The sequence below is a fragment of the Procambarus clarkii genome, chromosome 45, assembly GCF_040958095.1.
Source record: "Procambarus clarkii isolate CNS0578487 chromosome 45, FALCON_Pclarkii_2.0, whole genome shotgun sequence".
Lineage (NCBI taxonomy): Eukaryota > Metazoa > Arthropoda > Malacostraca > Decapoda > Cambaridae > Procambarus > Procambarus clarkii.
In genome coordinates this window covers 5,221,887-5,239,700 of record NC_091194.1, presented here as the reverse complement: position 1 = coordinate 5,239,700, position 17,814 = coordinate 5,221,887, and the positions used below count along the sequence as shown (strand labels likewise).

At 47.5% G+C, this 17,814-nt stretch overlaps 2 protein-coding genes across 3 annotated transcripts; one reads left to right on the top strand and one right to left on the bottom strand.

Annotated features, from left to right (window-relative positions):
- Positions 1 to 488: 488 nt before the first annotated feature.
- Positions 489 to 1,782, top strand: LOC138350403 (probable GH family 25 lysozyme 3). The gene is made up of 2 exons (XM_069301031.1): positions 489 to 518; positions 1,051 to 1,782. The coding sequence occupies exons 1-2, from the start codon at positions 489 to 491 to the stop codon at positions 1,780 to 1,782; spliced, it is 762 nt and encodes a 253-aa protein (XP_069157132.1).
- Positions 1,783 to 4,746: 2,964 nt separating this feature from the next.
- LOC123769839 (pancreatic lipase-related protein 2) lies at positions 4,747 to 13,852 on the bottom strand. Of its 2 annotated transcripts, none has more exons than XM_069301255.1 (11): positions 13,600 to 13,852; positions 12,457 to 12,599; positions 10,574 to 10,729; positions 10,177 to 10,263; positions 9,411 to 9,537; positions 7,690 to 7,833; positions 6,943 to 7,199; positions 6,709 to 6,841; positions 6,243 to 6,363; positions 5,581 to 5,778; positions 4,747 to 5,085 (listed from the first exon to the last, which is right to left on the bottom strand). In XM_069301255.1, exons 1-11 carry the CDS (start codon positions 13,658 to 13,660, stop codon positions 4,971 to 4,973), a joined length of 1,542 nt encoding a protein of 513 aa, XP_069157356.1. In that variant the 5' UTR covers positions 13,661 to 13,852; the 3' UTR covers positions 4,747 to 4,970. The 2 variants fall into 2 exon arrangements, with proteins under 2 accessions (XP_069157356.1, XP_069157357.1); XM_069301256.1 differs by having other exon boundaries at positions 10,574 to 10,726; positions 13,600 to 13,851.
- Positions 13,853 to 17,814: the final 3,962 nt, after the last annotated feature.

The following is a 17,814-nucleotide window of genomic DNA, read 5'->3' as shown; positions in this document are numbered from 1 at the left end:
TAAATTATTGAGAAGTACGGACACGTGGCGATGCAATCTGAGTTCAGGATAAAAGGTCTTATATAAAGGCCAAATGCAGTTAGTGAGAACTATTACACAACTATTTCCTGGAAGCACCCTCTATAGTTAATCATGCTTGTAATAACTTACTGGAAGCAGCCCTCCATAGATAATCATGCTTGTAATAACTTACTGGAAGCACCCTCCATAGATAATCATGCTTGTAATAACTTGCTGGAAGCAGCCCTCCATAGATAATCATGCTATAATAACTTGCTGGAAGCAGCCCTCCATAGATAATCATGATTGTAATAATTTCATGAATTTATTCCAAGGATAACTGAAAATTAGACTTTGTTGGCGAGCACACAAGCTGTCTGACATGTCATGTCATATTTTAATGTTATTCGCATACAACATGATAAGGAAAGCGATATAGCAGCATTCCTCGCATTTTTTCTATTCTTTATAATCTATACATGTTCAGAATGGTGCTTAGGACCTTTGAAGAAAACAATGTAAGTACATTTTACCCAGTATTCACAGCAACTTAACACGCAGCCTCTGAGGGCAGCACTGAGACTATAGCCACACGGAGCCTCCCAGGGCAGCCCAGAGCCCGTAGTCTCTCAGGCCAACACTTATAACGTAGGCTCCCAGGGCAGCACACTCCGTAGCATCATGGATTATTCTCCCAGGGCAACACAGACCTTATAGCCTCACGGAGCCTCCCAGGGCAGCACAGAGCCCGTAGTCTCTCAGGCCAACACTTATAACGTAGGCTCCCAGGGCAGCACACCCCGTAGCATCATGGATTATTCTCCCAGGGCAACACAGACCTTATAGCCTCACGGAGCCTCCCAGGGCAGCACTGAGACTGTCGCCACGTACCAGATCTTGAGTAGGAAAACCTCGCCCAATATTGCTGGGCGAGATTTTGCTGTTCAACCAATTAGAATGAAAAACACTACACACACCTCATCCTTAGGCTATATATTAAAATACTGTGCATAGTTAGATGTAGATTAAGATTTTTTGACCTGAATTTAGCGCCCAGTGGTCACAGGGAGCACCCAGTGGTCACGGGGAGCACCCAGTGGTCACGGGGAGCGCCCAGTGGTCACAGGGAGCACCCAGTGGTCACAGGGAGCACCCAGTGGTCACGGGGAGCACCCAGTGGTCACGGGGAGCGCCCAGTGGTCACAGGGAGCACCCAGTGGTCACAGGGAACACCCAGTGGTCACAGGGAGCACCCAGTGGTCACAGGGAGCACCCAGTGGTCACAGGGAGCACCCAGTGGTCACAGGGAGCACCCAGTGGTCACGGGGAGCACCCAGTGGTCACAGGGAGCACCCAGTGGTCACAGGGAGCACCCAGTGGTCACAGGGAGCACCCAGTGGTCACGGGGAGCGCCCAGTGGTCACAGGGAGCACCCAGTGGTCACAGGGAGCACCCAGTGGTCACGGGGAGCACCCAGTGGTCACAGGGAGCACCCAGTGGTCACGGGGAGCACCCAGTGGTCACAGGGAGCACCCAGTGGTCACGGGGAGCACCCAGTGGTCACAGGGAGCACCCAGTGGTCACGGGGAGCACCCAGTGGTCACGGGGAGCACCCAGTGGTCACAGGGAGCACCCAGTGGTCACGGGGAGCACCCAGTGGTCACGGGGAGCACCCAGTGGTCACAGGGAGCACCCAGTGGTCACGGGGAGCACCCAGTGGTCACGGGGAGCACCCAGTGGTCACGGGGTGCTATGGGTGCAAGGGGTGCTCCCAGTGGGTAGCAGTGGGTGCTTGTTCAGACCAGTGGGTGCTCGTTCAGACCAGTGGGTGCTTGTTCAGACCAGTGGGTGCTCGTTCAGACCAGTGGGTGCTTGTTCAGACCAGTGGGTGCTTGTTTAGACCAGTGGGTGCTTGTTCAGACCAGTGGGTGTTTGTTCAGACCAGTGGGTGCTTGTTCAGACCAGTGGGTGTTTGTTCAGACCAGTGGGTGCTTGTTCAGACCAGTGGGTGCTTGTTCAGACCAGTGGGTGTTTGTTCAGACCAGTGGGTGCTCGTTCAGACCAGTGGGTGCTTGTTCAGACCAGTGGGTGCTCGTTCAGACCAGTGGGTGTTTGTTCAGACCAGTGGGGGCTTGTTCAGACCAGTGGGTGCTCGTTCAGACCAGTGGGTGTTTGTTCAGACCAGTGGGTGCTTGTTCAGACCAGTGGGTGCTCGTTCAGACCAGTGGGTGTTTGTTCAGACCAGTGGGTGCTCGTTCAGACCAGTGGGTGTTTGTTCAGACCAGTGGGTGCTCGTTCAGACCAGTGGGTGCTCGTTCAGACCAGTGGGTGCTTGTTCAGACTAGTGGGTGCTTGTTCAGACCAGTGGGTGCTTGTTCAGATCAGTGGATGCTTGTTCAGACCAGTGGGTGCTCGTTCAGACCAGTGGGTGCTCGTTCAGACCAGTGGGTGCTTGTTCAGACCAGTGGGTGCTTGTTCAGACCAGTGGGTGCTCGTTCAGACCAGTGGGTGCTCGTTCAGACCAGTGGGTGCTTGTTCAGACCAGTGGGTGCTTGTTCAGACCAGTGGGTGTTTGTTCAGACCAGTGGGTGCTCGTTCAGAGCAGTGGGTGCTCGTTCAGACCAGTGGGTGTTTGTTCAGACCAGTGGGTGCTTGTTCAGACCAGTGGGTGCTTGTTCAGACCAGTGGGTGCTTGTTCAGACCAGTGGGTGCTTGTTCAGACCAGTGGGTGCTTGTTCAGACCAGTGGGTGCTCGATCAGACCAGTGGGTGCTTGTTCAGACCAGTGGGTGCTCGATCAGACCAGTGGGTGCATGTTTAGACCAGTGGGTACTTGTATAGACCAGTGGGTGCTCGTTCAGAGCAGTGGGTGCTTGTTCAGACCAGTGGGTGCTTGTTCAGAGCAGTGGGTGCTTGTTCAGACCAGTGGGTGCTTGTTCAGACCAGTGGGTGCTTGTTCAGACCAGTGGGTGCTCGATCAGACCAGTGGGTGCATGTTTAGACCAGTGGGTACTTGAATAGACCAGTGGGTGCTCGTTCAGAGCAGTGGGTGCTTGTTCAGACCAGTGGGTGCTTGTTCAGAGCAGTGGGTGCTTGTTCAGACCAGTGGGTGCTTGTTCAGACCAGTGGGTGCTCGTTCAGACCAGTGGGTGCTCGTTCAGACCAGTGGGTGCTTGTTCAGACCAGTGGGTGCTTGTTCAGACCAGTGGGTGTTTGTTCAGACCAGTGGGTGCTCGTTCAGAGCAGTGGGTGCTCGTTCAGACCAGTGGGTGTTTGTTCAGACCAGTGGGTGCTTGTTCAGACCAGTGGGTGCTTGTTCACACCAGTGGGTGCTTGTTCAGACCAGTGGGTGCTTGTTCAGACCAGTGGGTGCTTGTTCAGACCAGTGGGTGCTCGATCAGACCAGTGGGTGCTTGTTCAGACCAGTGGGTGCTCGATCAGACCAGTGGGTGCATGTTTAGACCAGTGGGTACTTGTATAGACCAGTGGGTGCTCGTTCAGAGCAGTGGGTGCTTGTTCAGACCAGTGGGTGCTTGTTCAGAGCAGTGGGTGCTTGTTCAGACCAGTGGGTGCTTGTTCAGACCAGTGGGTGCTTGTTCAGACCAGTGGGTGCTTGTTCAGACCAGTGGGTGCTTGTTCAGACCAGTGGGTGCTTGTTCAGACCAGTGGGTGCTTGTTCAGACCAGTGGGTGCTTGTTCAGACCAGTGGGTGCTTGTTCAGACCAGTGGGTGCTTGTTCAGACCAGTGGGTGCTCGTTCAGAGCAGTGGGTGCTTGTTCAGACCAGTGGGTGCTTGTTCAGACCAGTGGGTGCTCGATCAGACCAGTGGGTGCATGTTTAGACCAGTGGGTACTTGTATAGACCAGTGGGTGCTCGTTCAGAGCAGTGGGTGCTCGTTCAGACCAGTGGGTGCATGTTTAGACCAGTGGGTGTTTGTTCAGAGCAGATGGGTGCTCGTTCAGAGCAGTGGGTGCTCGTTCAGACCAGTGGGTGCTTTGTAACACGGGGGGGGGGGGGGTTATCGTCTCCCTCCCCCGTTATCGTTATCGTTATCTAATAGAGTGTAATTTTTGAGCCGAATTCTGACTCTGCACCTTTTTTCATTTTCAAATTACGACCTTTTATACCGAAAATATGCTAATTACTGAAAAAGGCGATGGGTCATATTTTGCCCAAACCCCCCTGCAATTTTCAAAATATATGAAATGTCGGAAATTTTACTCCTGAGCGTGATTTTTGAGCCGAATTCTGACTCTCTGCACCTATTTTTATTTTCAAATAACGACCTTTTATACCGAAAATATGTTAATTACTGAAAATGGCGATGGGTTCCATTTTGCCCAAACCCCCCTGCAGTTTTCAAAATATATGAAATGTGGGAAATTTGACACCTGAGCGTGATTTTTGAGTCGAATTCTGACTCTCTGCACCTTTTTTCATTTTCAAATTATGACCTTTTATACCGAAAATATGCTAATTACTGAAAACGGCGTTGGGTCATATTTTGCCCAAACCCCCCTGCAGTTTTCAAAATATCTGAAATGTCGGAAATTTGCCACCTGAGTGTGATTTTTTAGGTGAATTCTGACTCTCTGCACCTATTTTCATTTTCAAATTACGACCTTTTATACCATTCCTAGCATCATGGTGACCAGTCCTAACTCCAAAAGTAGACTTCCTGTAGAGTTCAACTGTACTACTCTGGCATAGTACTATTTTATTGTAGTAAGGACAAAAAATTGATATAAAATAAAATTAGGTTTATTATTAAGAAGCGAAAGTTAGTGTAAGAATGATACAAAAACTAGAGTTATAGTTATGGTGGTGCGGGGCCCGGAGACACTTAAAGATGACACACAAACATCACATTCACTCCAAACATCTACCTCCTACAGGGCTACTCATGCAACTACCAACTCTTGTGGTGGCTTCATCAATCAATCAGTGTGGTGGTTGTGGGCTTGACAGGAGCTACACGGACCATTCCTGGCAGGTGTCCTTGGGCTGGAGAGTGACAGAGCCGCCGGAAGCGACGGGGGTGTTGAGAAGGCCGCCACACAATAGACGGGTGCTCTTCTCCCGCTTACTGTACAAAACACATGTTAACCCATTAGCCTCTGTCCCCATGTTTAATACAGAGTCTGGCACTTCTGTCTAAAGGTTTTCATGTATCATTAAATATTAAATGGTATGAACAATGAATATGAACTGATATGAACGTACATGACTATAGACTATGTAGTATGTGTAATGCCTGTCCCTATCTTGAGGTTATCTTGAGATCATTTCGGGGCTTTAGTGTCCCCGCGGCCCGGTCCTCGACCAGGCCTCCACCCCCAGGAAGCAGCCCGTGACAGCTGACTAACTCCCAGGTACCTATTTACTGCTAGGTACTACAATTCCCTAGTCCCTACAGTCCCTACAATTCATAACTCTTATGTTCTTTGACTTTGAAGTGAAGGGACACATTCTTCTGAATACAAATAATCATCATTACTCTTACATGACTATAAACAAGTATGGACCTACATGACCGTAGACTTGGAAGGATTAATAACTTAACCAGTTAGAATAATCTAACCTTTCCGGGAGGTAGTCAATGGGGGTGACCTTGACGGCCTGGATGTAGAGGTTGGTGTTGCAGTCTTTCCGGCAGCAGTCGGTGAAGGTCTTGTGCTGGTACTGCCAGTACACCACCAGCTCCTCCACAGCCCCCAGGTCCTCCTCCAGCCCCACCACCCAGCCCCGAGGCTGACCATGGCTCAGCCTAAGTGGTGCCCTGCAGGAATGATTGTTGCATCACATTGCACTCCATGTCTACGCTCTCGAAAATATCAGCATTATAGTGAAATTAAAAGCACGACAGTGTGGGGGATTCCGACGCTTGGAGTGCCGTGAGAGGAGGTATTGACCCTGGGAGTGTGGTGGGAGGAGATACTGACCCTGGGAGTGTGGTGGGAGGAGGTACTGACCCTGGGAGTGTGGTGGGAGGAGATACTGACCCTGGGAGTGTGGTGGGAGGAGATACTGACCCTGGGAGTGTGGTGGGAGGAGGTACTGACCCTGGGAGTGTGGTGGGAGGAGATACTGACCCTGGGAGTGTGGTGGGAGGAGATACTGACCCTGGGAGTGTGGTGGGAGGAGATACTGACCCTGGGAGTGTGGTGGGAGGAGATACTGACCCTGGGAGTGTGGTGGGAGGAGATACTGACCCTGGGAGTGTGGTGGGAGGAGGATACTGACCCTGGGAGGGTGATGGTGAGGTAAGCGTTGGTGCCTCTAAGAGTAAGCATGAGTTCCCCATCCAGACAGTCCTCGGCCTCCTCTGGATGGGCCAAGTTGAACCACACGCGGTAAGGATAAACTGTTGAGAAGAACAGTTCATTATGATACTTTTATACGGTATTATATTTTTATATTTGCAACATTTATAGGAGAGAGAGAGAGAGAGAGAGAGAGAGAGAGAGAGAGAGAGAGAGAGAGAGAGAGAGAGAGAGAGAGAGAGAGAGAGAGAGAGAGAGAGAGAGAGAGAGAGCGAGAGAGCGAGAGAGCGAGAGAGCGAGAGAGCGAGAGAGAGAGAGAGAGAGAGAGAGAGAGAGAGAGAGAGAGAGAGAGAGAGAGAGAGAGAGAGAGAGAGAGAGAGAGAGAGAGAGAGAGAGAGTCTCTCTCTCTCTCTGTTGTTGTAGTTAAGTATAGAGGAGAGAGTTACCGTTGAACGGGTGGGTGGCGGAGGTGGTGAGGTGAAGTGGGACTCGAACTCGGCGCTGGGCGAGGAACTCCTCGGCCCTGAGGCCCAGGTAGGCACAGCGGGTGTTGGGGTCGCCGCACCAGTGACACATTCCCTGTACCACAACGTCTCTATCAAATCTTTCTCACCGAATATTAACATGTATACACAATTTGTTCAATGTTGTTCCACAATTAAGTACAATTAAATACTTACATTGTTGTACAAGTACTGATCTGTACACTCGTGGCTCAGGAAACAGTCGTGACACAGAAGGGAGGCGAGAAACAGGTCCACCGCCCGCATCACGCTGCATGACTGTCCTCGCAGAGATTTTGTGGCTCCTCCGTCCTGCGTACCGTCTTGGGTACCATCTTTGGTACCATCTTTGGTACCGTCTTCACAGCCTGGCTGGTCACCCCCACCGTTGGGGTAGAAGTCCACAGTACCACATCGCTCCGACGTACCTGGACCTGCACGGTACACGGTAGCTGATTTGGAAATAGGTTTGTGTGTGGGGTAGAATACGCTGCCAGCTAGGGTTATTGAGGCAAATGGTTTAACTGGTTTTATGAAATAGATCGGAGAGACATATGGTGAGAGGGGGGGGGGGAGATTTAAACAGAACCCTACTATATGGTATGAGGTCAAAAGGGTTACTGAGGAGTTCTCTGATTCTTCCAGCTGTAGCGCCAGTGAGAACTTACCGTCACCAGCTGTAGCGCCAGTGAGAACTTACCGTCACCAGCTGTAGCGCCAGTGAGAACTTACCGTCACCAGCAGTAGCGCCAGTGAGAACTTACCGTCACCAGCAGTAGCGCCAGTGAGAACTTACCGTCACCAGCAGTAGCGTCAGTGAGAACTTACCGTCACCAGCAGTAGCGCCAGTGAGAACTTACCGTCACCAGCTGTAGCGTCAGTGAGAACTTACCGTCACCAGCTGTAGCGTCAGTGAGAACTTACCGTCACCAGCTGTATGGATGACGTCGACAAAGATGGCGTCTGTCTCGTCGAGGCGCACAACTGGCGGCAACTCCTGGAAGTAGAGAGCTGAAGGCGCGAGACCTGTGATGCGTCCAACACCCTCAACCCGCTCGCCGCTGTAACCTGCACCACAAACACCACTAGAGGAACCACCAGTGGAGGCACCACCAGTGGAGGCACCACCACTGGAGGCACCGCCACTAGAGGAACCACCAGTGGAGGCACCACCAGTGGAGGCACCACCACTGGAGGCACCGCCACTAGAGGAACCACCAGTGGAGGCACCACCAGTGGAGGCACCCCCACTAGAGGAACCACCACTGGAGGCACCACCACTGGAGGCACCACCACTAGAGGAACCACCAGTGGAGGAACCACCACTGGACATAACAAAAACTGCAACAACCTATCAACGTAACTTAACCTGTCTTAGACCTAAATTAACAATTCTAGTCATAATATGCAGTGGGTGAAGATAAGGCCTTGACAATGGACCAGGACGGACCGAAATGTCGTCGTTTCTTCACTTTCTGACGTGCAGTTTGGTCATCATACGCACGTTTAGGCCTCATTTAGAATAATGATATGCTTTACTAGGCCTAGGAAAAGTTATGTTTGGTTGTTGCCTTCATTTTTAGGTCATCTACAAAATCTTTAATTCAAAACGATAATTTTTTAGCAGGAAAAAAAGACAGGGAAGAGTCTATATTCTGTACATTCCATTCACAGTCGTTTATGGTCTACCATTTTTGGAGGGTAGACTGATTGTAATAGATAACTTAATAGGTGAACTGGAACCTGACCCTAAACATTATATAATGGGTCACAGGAACATGGAGAGTTGCGTGATCACATTCCAGTAGCGGATTTATAATCTGTGGGGCCCTGAAGCTTGAAGTGTTACGGGGACCCTGAAGCTTGAAGTGTTACGGGGGCCCTGAAGCTTGAAGTGTTACGGGGGCCCTGAAGCTTGAAGTGTTACGGGGTCCCTGAAGCTTGAAGTGTTACGGGGGCCCTGAAGCTTGAAGTGTTACGGGGGCCCTGAAGCTTGAAGTGTTACGGGGTCCCTGAAGCTTGAAGTGTTACGGGGACCCTGAAGCTTGAAGTGTTACGGGGGCCCTGAAGCTTGAAGTGTTACGGGGGCCCTGAAGCTTGAAGTGTTACGGGGGCCCTGAAGCTTGAAGTGTTACGGGGGCCCTGAAGCTTGAAGTGTTACGGGGTCCCTGAAGCTTGAAGTGTTACGGGGACCCTGAAGCTTGAAGTGTTACGGGTGCCCTGAAGCTTGAAGTGTTACGGGGGCCCTGAAGCTTGAAGTGTTACGGGGGCCCTGAAGCTTGAAGTGTTACGGGGGCCCTGAAGCTTGAAGTGTTACGGGGGCCCTGAAGCTTGAAGTGTTACGGGGGCCCTGAAGCTTGAAGTGTTACGGGGGCCCTGAAGCTTGAAGTGTTACGGGGGCCCTGAAGCTTGAAGTGTTACGGGGGCCCCTGAAGCTTGAAGTGTTACGGGGGCCCTGAAGCTTGAAGTGTTACGGGGGCCCTGAAGCTTGAAGTGTTACGGGGTCCCTGAAGCTTGAAGTGTTACGGGGACCCTGAAGCTTGAAGTGTTACGGGGACCCTGAAGCTTGAAGTGTTACGGGGGCCCTGAAGCTTGAAGTGTTACGGGGGTCCTGGTGTAGTGTGACCTGGGTGGTGTGGTCTTACCTGCGACGTGCGCCCCGAGAGTATAACCAAGGAGGTGTACGGAGCGAGGCGGGAGGTTGATGGTACCAGCCAGTGTGTTGAGGAGTCTGGCCACCTCCAGGCCCACCAGGCGCGCGTTGGCCACCGCCTGCACCAACAAAACACAATAGGCAGAGCTGTCTCAACGAATATGATACACACTACACCTACACATGTGTGCAGGATACACACTACACCTACATATGTGTGCAGGATACACACTACACCTACACATGTGTGCAGGATACACACTACACCTACACATGTGTGCAGGATACACACTACACCTACACATGTGTGCAGGATACACACTACACCTACACATGTGTGCAGGATACACACTACACCTACACATGTGTGCAGGATACACACTACACCTACACATGTGTGCAGGATACACACTACACCTACACATGTGTGCAGGATACACACTACACCTACACATGTGTGCAGGATACACACTACACCTACACATGTGTGCAGGATACACACTACACCTACACATGTGTGCAGGATACACACTACACGTGTGTGCTTGAGGAGACACGAAACTGTTGGCTGGCTTGTCATAATCCGGTTACAGCAAGCATTAGGAAGATTGGCGGTCCCTAATGGCTTTAATATTTCTATGTGCCTGCAAATATTTCTAAAATTTATGTTCATTGCAGTTTAATTGTAATTAATAATTCATACAGTAGACAGAGGTTGTACTAGTATATGTAAGAATGGAGGTGTGACGACAGCGTACCTGTAAGTATGAAGTCTGGGCTCCATTTTCCCAGTCAACAACGATAACATTGTAGTCTCCATAGAGCAGGAGACCGGCTGTCAGCTCCTGTGAACATTTAACAAAATATTACCTCAATTCAACTGAATTTAAGTCCTGTTTATTTCGTCCTCGTTATTATATAGTCACAAAAGTATCATATTTTACTCTCACGTTTAAATTAAAATTAAAATTTGCTAAACTTCTCAAACAGAAACTTTCTTTAGTGATCTCATAGTAAACACGAGTGTAGAACACTGTGTGTTTGCGCTTAGGTGTATTTCCCTGATGTGTTTGTGAGGAGGGTCGAGCTTCAGCGATCGGGTCCCGTCTCTTAACTTTGCGGGCAGCACTTTATAATTCATATAATCAGACTTACCGTGACCCAGGGAGTCTGGGCACTCTCCTTGTAGCCGTGGATAATGACTTTAGTGGGCTTGGTGGCGTCCAGCGGGGATAGAACCAGGTCCAGCTGCTGCTTGGGGTCCAGCAGCTTCCTGGGGCCTGCCTGTCCTGCCCTCTCCGCCTGCACCTGCTGATGACAAAAGTGATGATGGTGTTGCAAGGATGATAACAAAGTGGTAGCCATGATGATAGACTGCTCGAAGAGTCACACAGGACAACGGCAGGCGTGGGAACAAGTTATCATAGGCAAGTGACAAGCCCGGAAGACCATTGACGGCTGGCACAGCTGCTGTTCCCAGCTTCTAGCAGATAAAGAAGTAAAAAAAAGCAGTTACTCTAACGAGACGTCCAACCACTTGGACTGGACGATAGAGCGATGGTCTCGCTTCATGCAGATCGGCGCTCAATCCCCGACCGTCCAAGTGGTTGTGCACCATTCCTTTCTCCCATCCCATCCCAAATCCTTATCCTGACCCCTTCCCAGTGATATATAGTCGTAATGGCTTGGCCCCTTCCCCCTGATAATTCCCTCTCTCTTACAAGACGAGCACAGTAAGGGCGGGAAGAGGTTATTAGTGGACTGTAACGAGGCTCAGTACTACTATGAATCATTTCCAACTACACACGAACTATGTACTAGAAGAGAAAACCTTTACTGGGAAAAAGCTAAGGAAAACCTGGTAAGGTTTATCGCAGACGCTCCGGGTGATTATAATGCCTTTATAACATATATAAATACCTGTATATAAAAGTTCTACAGTAATATGCCAAATAATTTGTGTACAAATAAGGTATTATTATTATTATTATTATTATTATTATTATTATTATTATTATTATTATATGTATAGCTGTGTAGTGTGAGTGAGAGGTCATGAGGGAGTGAGGTGGTGGCGTCACAGATATGCACCGGAGGTGAAGGGTTGTGATAGTGCACGTCTCGTCACGCCTGATCAACACCCCACACACTCACCCGCTGATACCACTAATTGCCAAGGGCACAGTTCATGCCAGATAACTGATAAAACCTTATATGAGCGCATGGATACCGCATTCACGGTGACCCCCCCCCCCCCCCGTGGACTTTGTGTAGGGTGTGGGGGCCTCACCGTGGGTCTGGTGTGGAGGGTGTGTGGGCCTCACCGTGGGTCTGGTGTGGGGGGTGTGTGGGTCTCACCGTGGGTCTGGTGTGGGGGGTGTGGGGGCCTCACCGTGGGTCTGGTGTGGAGGGTGTGTGGGCCTCACCGTGGGTCTGGTGTGGGGGGTGTGTGGGCCTCACCGTGGGTCTGGTGTGGGGGGTGTGGGGGCCTCACCGTGGGTCTGGTGTGGAGGGTGTGTGGGCCTCACCGTGGGTCTGGTGTGGGGGGTGTGTGGGCCTCACCGTGGGTCTGGTGTGGGGGGTGTGGGGGCCTCACCGTGGGTCTGGTGTGGAGGGTGTGTGGGCCTCACCGTGGGTCTGGTGTGGGGGGTGTGTGGGCCTCACCGTGGGTCTGGTGTGGGGGGTGTGGGGGCCTCACCGTGGGTCTGGTGTGGGGGGTGTGGGGGCCTCACCGTGGGTCTGGTGTGGAGGGTGTGTGGGCCTCACCGTGGGTCTGGTGTGGGGGGTGTGTGGGCCTCACCGTGGGTCTGGTGTGGAGGGTGTGAGGGCCTCACCGTGGGTCTGGTGTGGGGGGTGTGTGGGCCTCACCGTGGGTCTGGTGTGGAGGGTGTGTGGGCCTCACCGTGGGTCTGGTGTGGGGGGTGTGTGGGCCTCACCGTGGGTCTGGTGTGGGGGGTGTGGGGGCCTCACCGTGGGTCTGGTGTGGGGGGTGTGTGGGCCTCACCGTGGGTCTGGTGTGGGGGGTGTGAGGGCCTCACCGTGGGTCTGGTGTGGAGGGTGAAGGTGGTGTTGATGACCTCTGGCTCCTGGGGCCAGAGATTGACAGGTCTCAGGAAGGGATGCCACCAAGCCTCGTCCAGGACCAGACAGCCAAGAGCCTCGTAGCACCGTTCCTTCTCACCTGGTCAACAACATTTTAATTAACACTTGTGTATTCAAATTCAAACATCAAACATTTTCACCAAACTCATCTTCAACTTAAATCTGAAGAAATATTGATCCAGACGTACGTATGACAGATGTAGGAGAGGAGACGATTTCTGAATAGACCTGTTACCAGACTTAAGAGTTTTCCTTCTCACAGCTCATCGTAAGCCTTAATCTACTAAGTCTTTCCAGGCACATGACCCGCCAAGCGGATCTACAACCAGGTCCCTAATTACTTAATTGTCAAAATAAAGCGCCAAGTCCGGTAGGTTATATATAGCAATATGTCGCAGGTTATCAAACAGTTCATATATACGCAGGGCCGTCCTAACAGCATTGTGGGCCCTGGCCAAAGCAATGCACTGGGCCCCAACCCAGATGATGGGCACCACCCGTCCACAAAAATGTAGGATTACCGTCATATAGTTATGCACACATTATTTGATCATAATTTGAAAAGGGATTTGAATCCCAGGCCTTTCCAGCGAGAGGTCGAGTAACTATCCACTCTATTAAGAGTGCATAATTCTAGGGGCTCCTATATGGCAGCATGGGGCCCCTGGGCAGCGGCCCGGGCATTAAGACGGCAGTCTATACATCATTCAGGATGCCAATACGAAAGTTTGAAGACATACGATGAGTGATGCTAAAGGGAATCAGATTTACCGAGGGCCAAATGACTCAAAGGAACACTGGGAAAGCGACATTTCCGATCATCCTGAAAAGCAGGACATTCTACAGGGAGGTGCGAGACTGTAAGGCAACAATACAGGTTTGACAGTAACTCTTTGTTCCATTAAGTGCCTAGTATTAGACGTGACAAAGGCTATCATCTCTATATAGAAAATGCAAAGGCTGTCATACATTGAAGACAATTGGTACATTGTGCAGTATGTGACATTAAACTAATAACAACGACGGTGTTTAAACTAGCCATTTTGGTAAGCAACTGTTTGCAGGATGTGATAACTTACCTGTAAGCTTGTCCCCAAACGCTACGGTCACTCCAACCAAGAACACAATAAACTTGATCATCTTGGTTGAGCTCTGCTATAATCTCTTGATATTCTTAACAAAGATGTTTGTCGCAACTATGGTACACTCTTGAATATGTATTTGTTGCTTTGTTGGTAAATATAATATATTTTACGGTATATTAGTAGAATGTGTGAGACGGAGAGTGGCCGCAGAAGAAGGCTGCCACCTTCTGGCGCAGTGTGTCTGTTCTACTCTCCTCACAAGATAACTCTTCCCCCCCCCCCCCAACCATCACAACCAATTTCATGATAACTATATTTTGTTGCCATGGCGATCTGTCAGGCCAACCGTAGTGAAGAGCTGTTGATCAATTCATGGGCACGAGTTTATTCACCCAAGTTGACAAGACCACACACTAGAAGGTGAAGGGACGATGACGTTTCGGTCCGTCCTAGACCATTCTCAAGTCGATTGTCTCAAGTCACAATCGACTTGAGAATGGCCCAGGACGGACCGAAACGTCGTCGTCCCTTCACCTTCTAGTGTGTGGTCTGGTCAACATACTTTAGCCACGTTATTGTGACTCATCGCCTGCTTATTCACTCAAGGTTATGCTAAAAGTATTTGTGCCTCTGTGAAAGGAATAGGATTAATAGCAGGGAGTACATCTAAATGGCAGATTTGACTGCTTCATTGTCCAGTACACTAGACTAACATGACTATACTCACTTGTGTTTACTAAAAATAAGATGTAATGGATTTTTTTAACCAAAGGATTGGGTAAGATTAAATAAATTTAATAGCCAGTAAGATGATTATATCTCCAACAATAACAAATTCTTTCAATAAAATCAACTACTACTACTTTAAAAGTACTGAGTACTGGATATCAAATTGTAAATAATTAAAAAATACTTATGGCTCAACATGCACATCTGGTATAAGTTAAAATGAAAGAGGATGGGAACACAAACTGAAATGTTCTAGGAATGATTTGGTTTGAAAGGAGAAGAGTGAGGGATTTGATGTTACATGTCAAGGCTTTTTTGCCTTGAGGGGAGGAAAAGAGGGGAGGGGGGCGAGCATGAGCCGAACCAGAGAGAGTACTTCGTTCCTAGTAGTGCTTGACTTTTTTAACAGGGAAGACCACCAATGTGAGCAGGACAAACTAGGATTCACCCACAGTAATGCACTCACCTTAGTACCCGCCATCCGGACACTCGACCCATCCACAGTGTGGCTCCTCGGGTGGATCCGATAACCCAAACAGAACTCTCTCAGAGTGTCCTTAGTTGTACACTTCTCAAGGCACATGAGAGAACCAGAAGCCACCTGCAACTGCATTAGAACAGCTTGCAAATGGCCCCCTCGCCAAGGCAACATGCATGCGATGCAGGGTTAGATTAAGGCATGGGTTTTAGGGGTTTCTACCAGTAGAATAGTTGTAATCTGCATGTCATGGGCTACAGGTGTTTTCAAATAGCTTTGAATGTAATCTCAGAAGAAGGCTGACACGAATTACGAAGCAAACACTATAATCAACCAACTTTCAAAGTTGGAAACAGTTTTGATATAACACTTTGAAATGAAGCATAAGATAAAGTAGAAAATAAAGATCAAAGTAATAAACAAATATGAGAACACTGGAAAAGAAAACGAATCAATGATGTTAATACTGAGGAAATTGCTTTGTGAGGAAAACAAACGTTTAAGGTGGAAACAAATCTTATCATAGACAAGATTAGTCTATGATGCTCACCTTTCTCATCACATTAAAGCATGTAAAAATGTTCATTTATTATTTGGTTTTCTGGTCGAATTATCAACTATGAATGATGATATTTCAACACCAGCAGCAAAGTTTCAGAAAATGTTCTGATGTCATAGAGCCTCAACATTTTAGGGAGCATTTTCTTAGTTTTGGTTGTGTATGTGTAATGTATATACAAAGGCAGGAGTGTCAAATGAAAATGAGAGAATACTGGAATCATACCTTTATTGCAGATTGCTGGTGATGAATGCTACAAATTTGTTCAAGTCTTTCAATACATGTGCACCAGTGTTGCAATAGCTCACTGATTCCTGAGAACCACGGTCACTCAAGGAGCCGTCACGTCTCCAACCTCATCATGGATGTGCAACTTGCATTCGCCAAGCACTCATTCATATGGGCTAAACAGGTTAAAGTCAGTATGGGGTCATGGCAGTAGGATGCTGCAACCCACGAAGCCTGCCCACATATGGTGCCTTTGTCTTCCGTGCCGTATATATTGGTGGCATTAGTGTGCTGCAATCCACCTTGGCTCCTAATGAAGGGTTTCACCTTCTAAATGATAGAAGGCAGAATGAATTTCATTGTTGATAAGAGCCCAGTGAAGGCAAATCATTCATTCATAAAACAGTAAACATGATCTTTCCTGCAGAAAAGTGACCTCGAGCTTCCTGGTGAGTAGCTCGACAGAGAAATACATTACTGAACTGTTTCTCCAACTTTGTCATTCACTCACAGACTCTGGACAATGAAATGTAACTCACCACACACGTTCTGTAGTTTACAATATATATATCACAAACTTCTATACAGTACCATATGCTACAAGAAATGGAACATTATCTCAAATCTCTCTTCTTTGGTGCACTCCACAGTTACTGCAGTGTATTTTACAGTGCTGCTGCTTCCATTCAGCTAAGTGGAAACAGACAGGCAGGACAGTTTTGCCAAACCTGATTATATTCCCAGCTGGCAAACTATGCTCAAGTAATGTTAAATCAACATAGGATTTACACTCTCAATATTAATTCACATCAACTTTGTTTGCCCAGCTTTGCCTGGGGATGTTGCTCGTACTGTACAGCATAACACGACTTGCTGCGTGCAGAGGACAACGACTGAGGGTGTCTATTTCCATCTGACACTTCTTAATTGTGTGTGTGCATGTAGCATCCTACATGCACACACACACATACAGTGCAATACATACAAAATCCACTCTAGGAAATCATCATCATCTCCCAGATACTATGCCTAGGCTGACCACCACCATAACCACAATGTATTAATGCTACATATACCTCTAACTCTAAAGCTCTTCTCTACTTTTAATAATATATATATATATATATATATATATATATATATATATATATATATATATATATATATATATATATATATATATATATATATATATATATCACTAAGAACTCTTTGACCCGGCCAGGATTCGAACCCATGCCGTCCAGGATCACCCCTAAACGTACACAGTACCGTGACCACCGCACCAATGATCGCCTCATTGGATAGACGATCATTGGTGCGGTGGTCACGGTACTGTGTACGTTTAGGGGTGATCCTGGACGGCATGGGTTCGAATCCTGGCTGGGTCAAAGAGTTCTTAGTGATATATGGCTTGCGCGTTCATGCAGCTTTCTCACACATATATATTATATATATATATATATATATATATATATATATATATATATATATATATATATATATATATACAGTATATATATATATATATATATATATATATATATATAATATATATATTATACATATAGTGTGTGTGGGGTATACTATGCCTATGTGTATATTATATTTTATTATATATATATATATATATATATATATATATATATATATATATATATATATATATATATATATATATATATATATATATATATACCTATATTTTATTTATTTTGGTAGCAGTCTTTCTTACAAACATATGTTGTTGAATATGACCGAAAGGGGTAAGATTAATGATTTTTACATGAATCTTCTCAATATTTCTTTATTCTAATATTTATTATTTATTAATATTATTATTTAACATGAATCTAATCTTTATTAAAGTGCAAAAATGAACTTTGGAGAGTTAATTTTTCAACTTCCCTCAACAGTGAAGAAAAATATAACAAATATTGAGAAGATTCGTATTAAAATCATTAATGTTACCCTTTCGGTCATATTCAACTATATATATATATACATATATATATATATATATATATATATATACACACACACACACACACACACACACACAGTATATAGATGCCTAACAAGCCAGATTTTGTTAAATAATTTTTCTGAAGATTCTAACTTGTGACTGATAGATACATTTAATTTAAAGAACAAGATGTTCATGTTTTTAACTTGAACAAATGCTAACATAGCAATCTGACCAATCTAAATACCG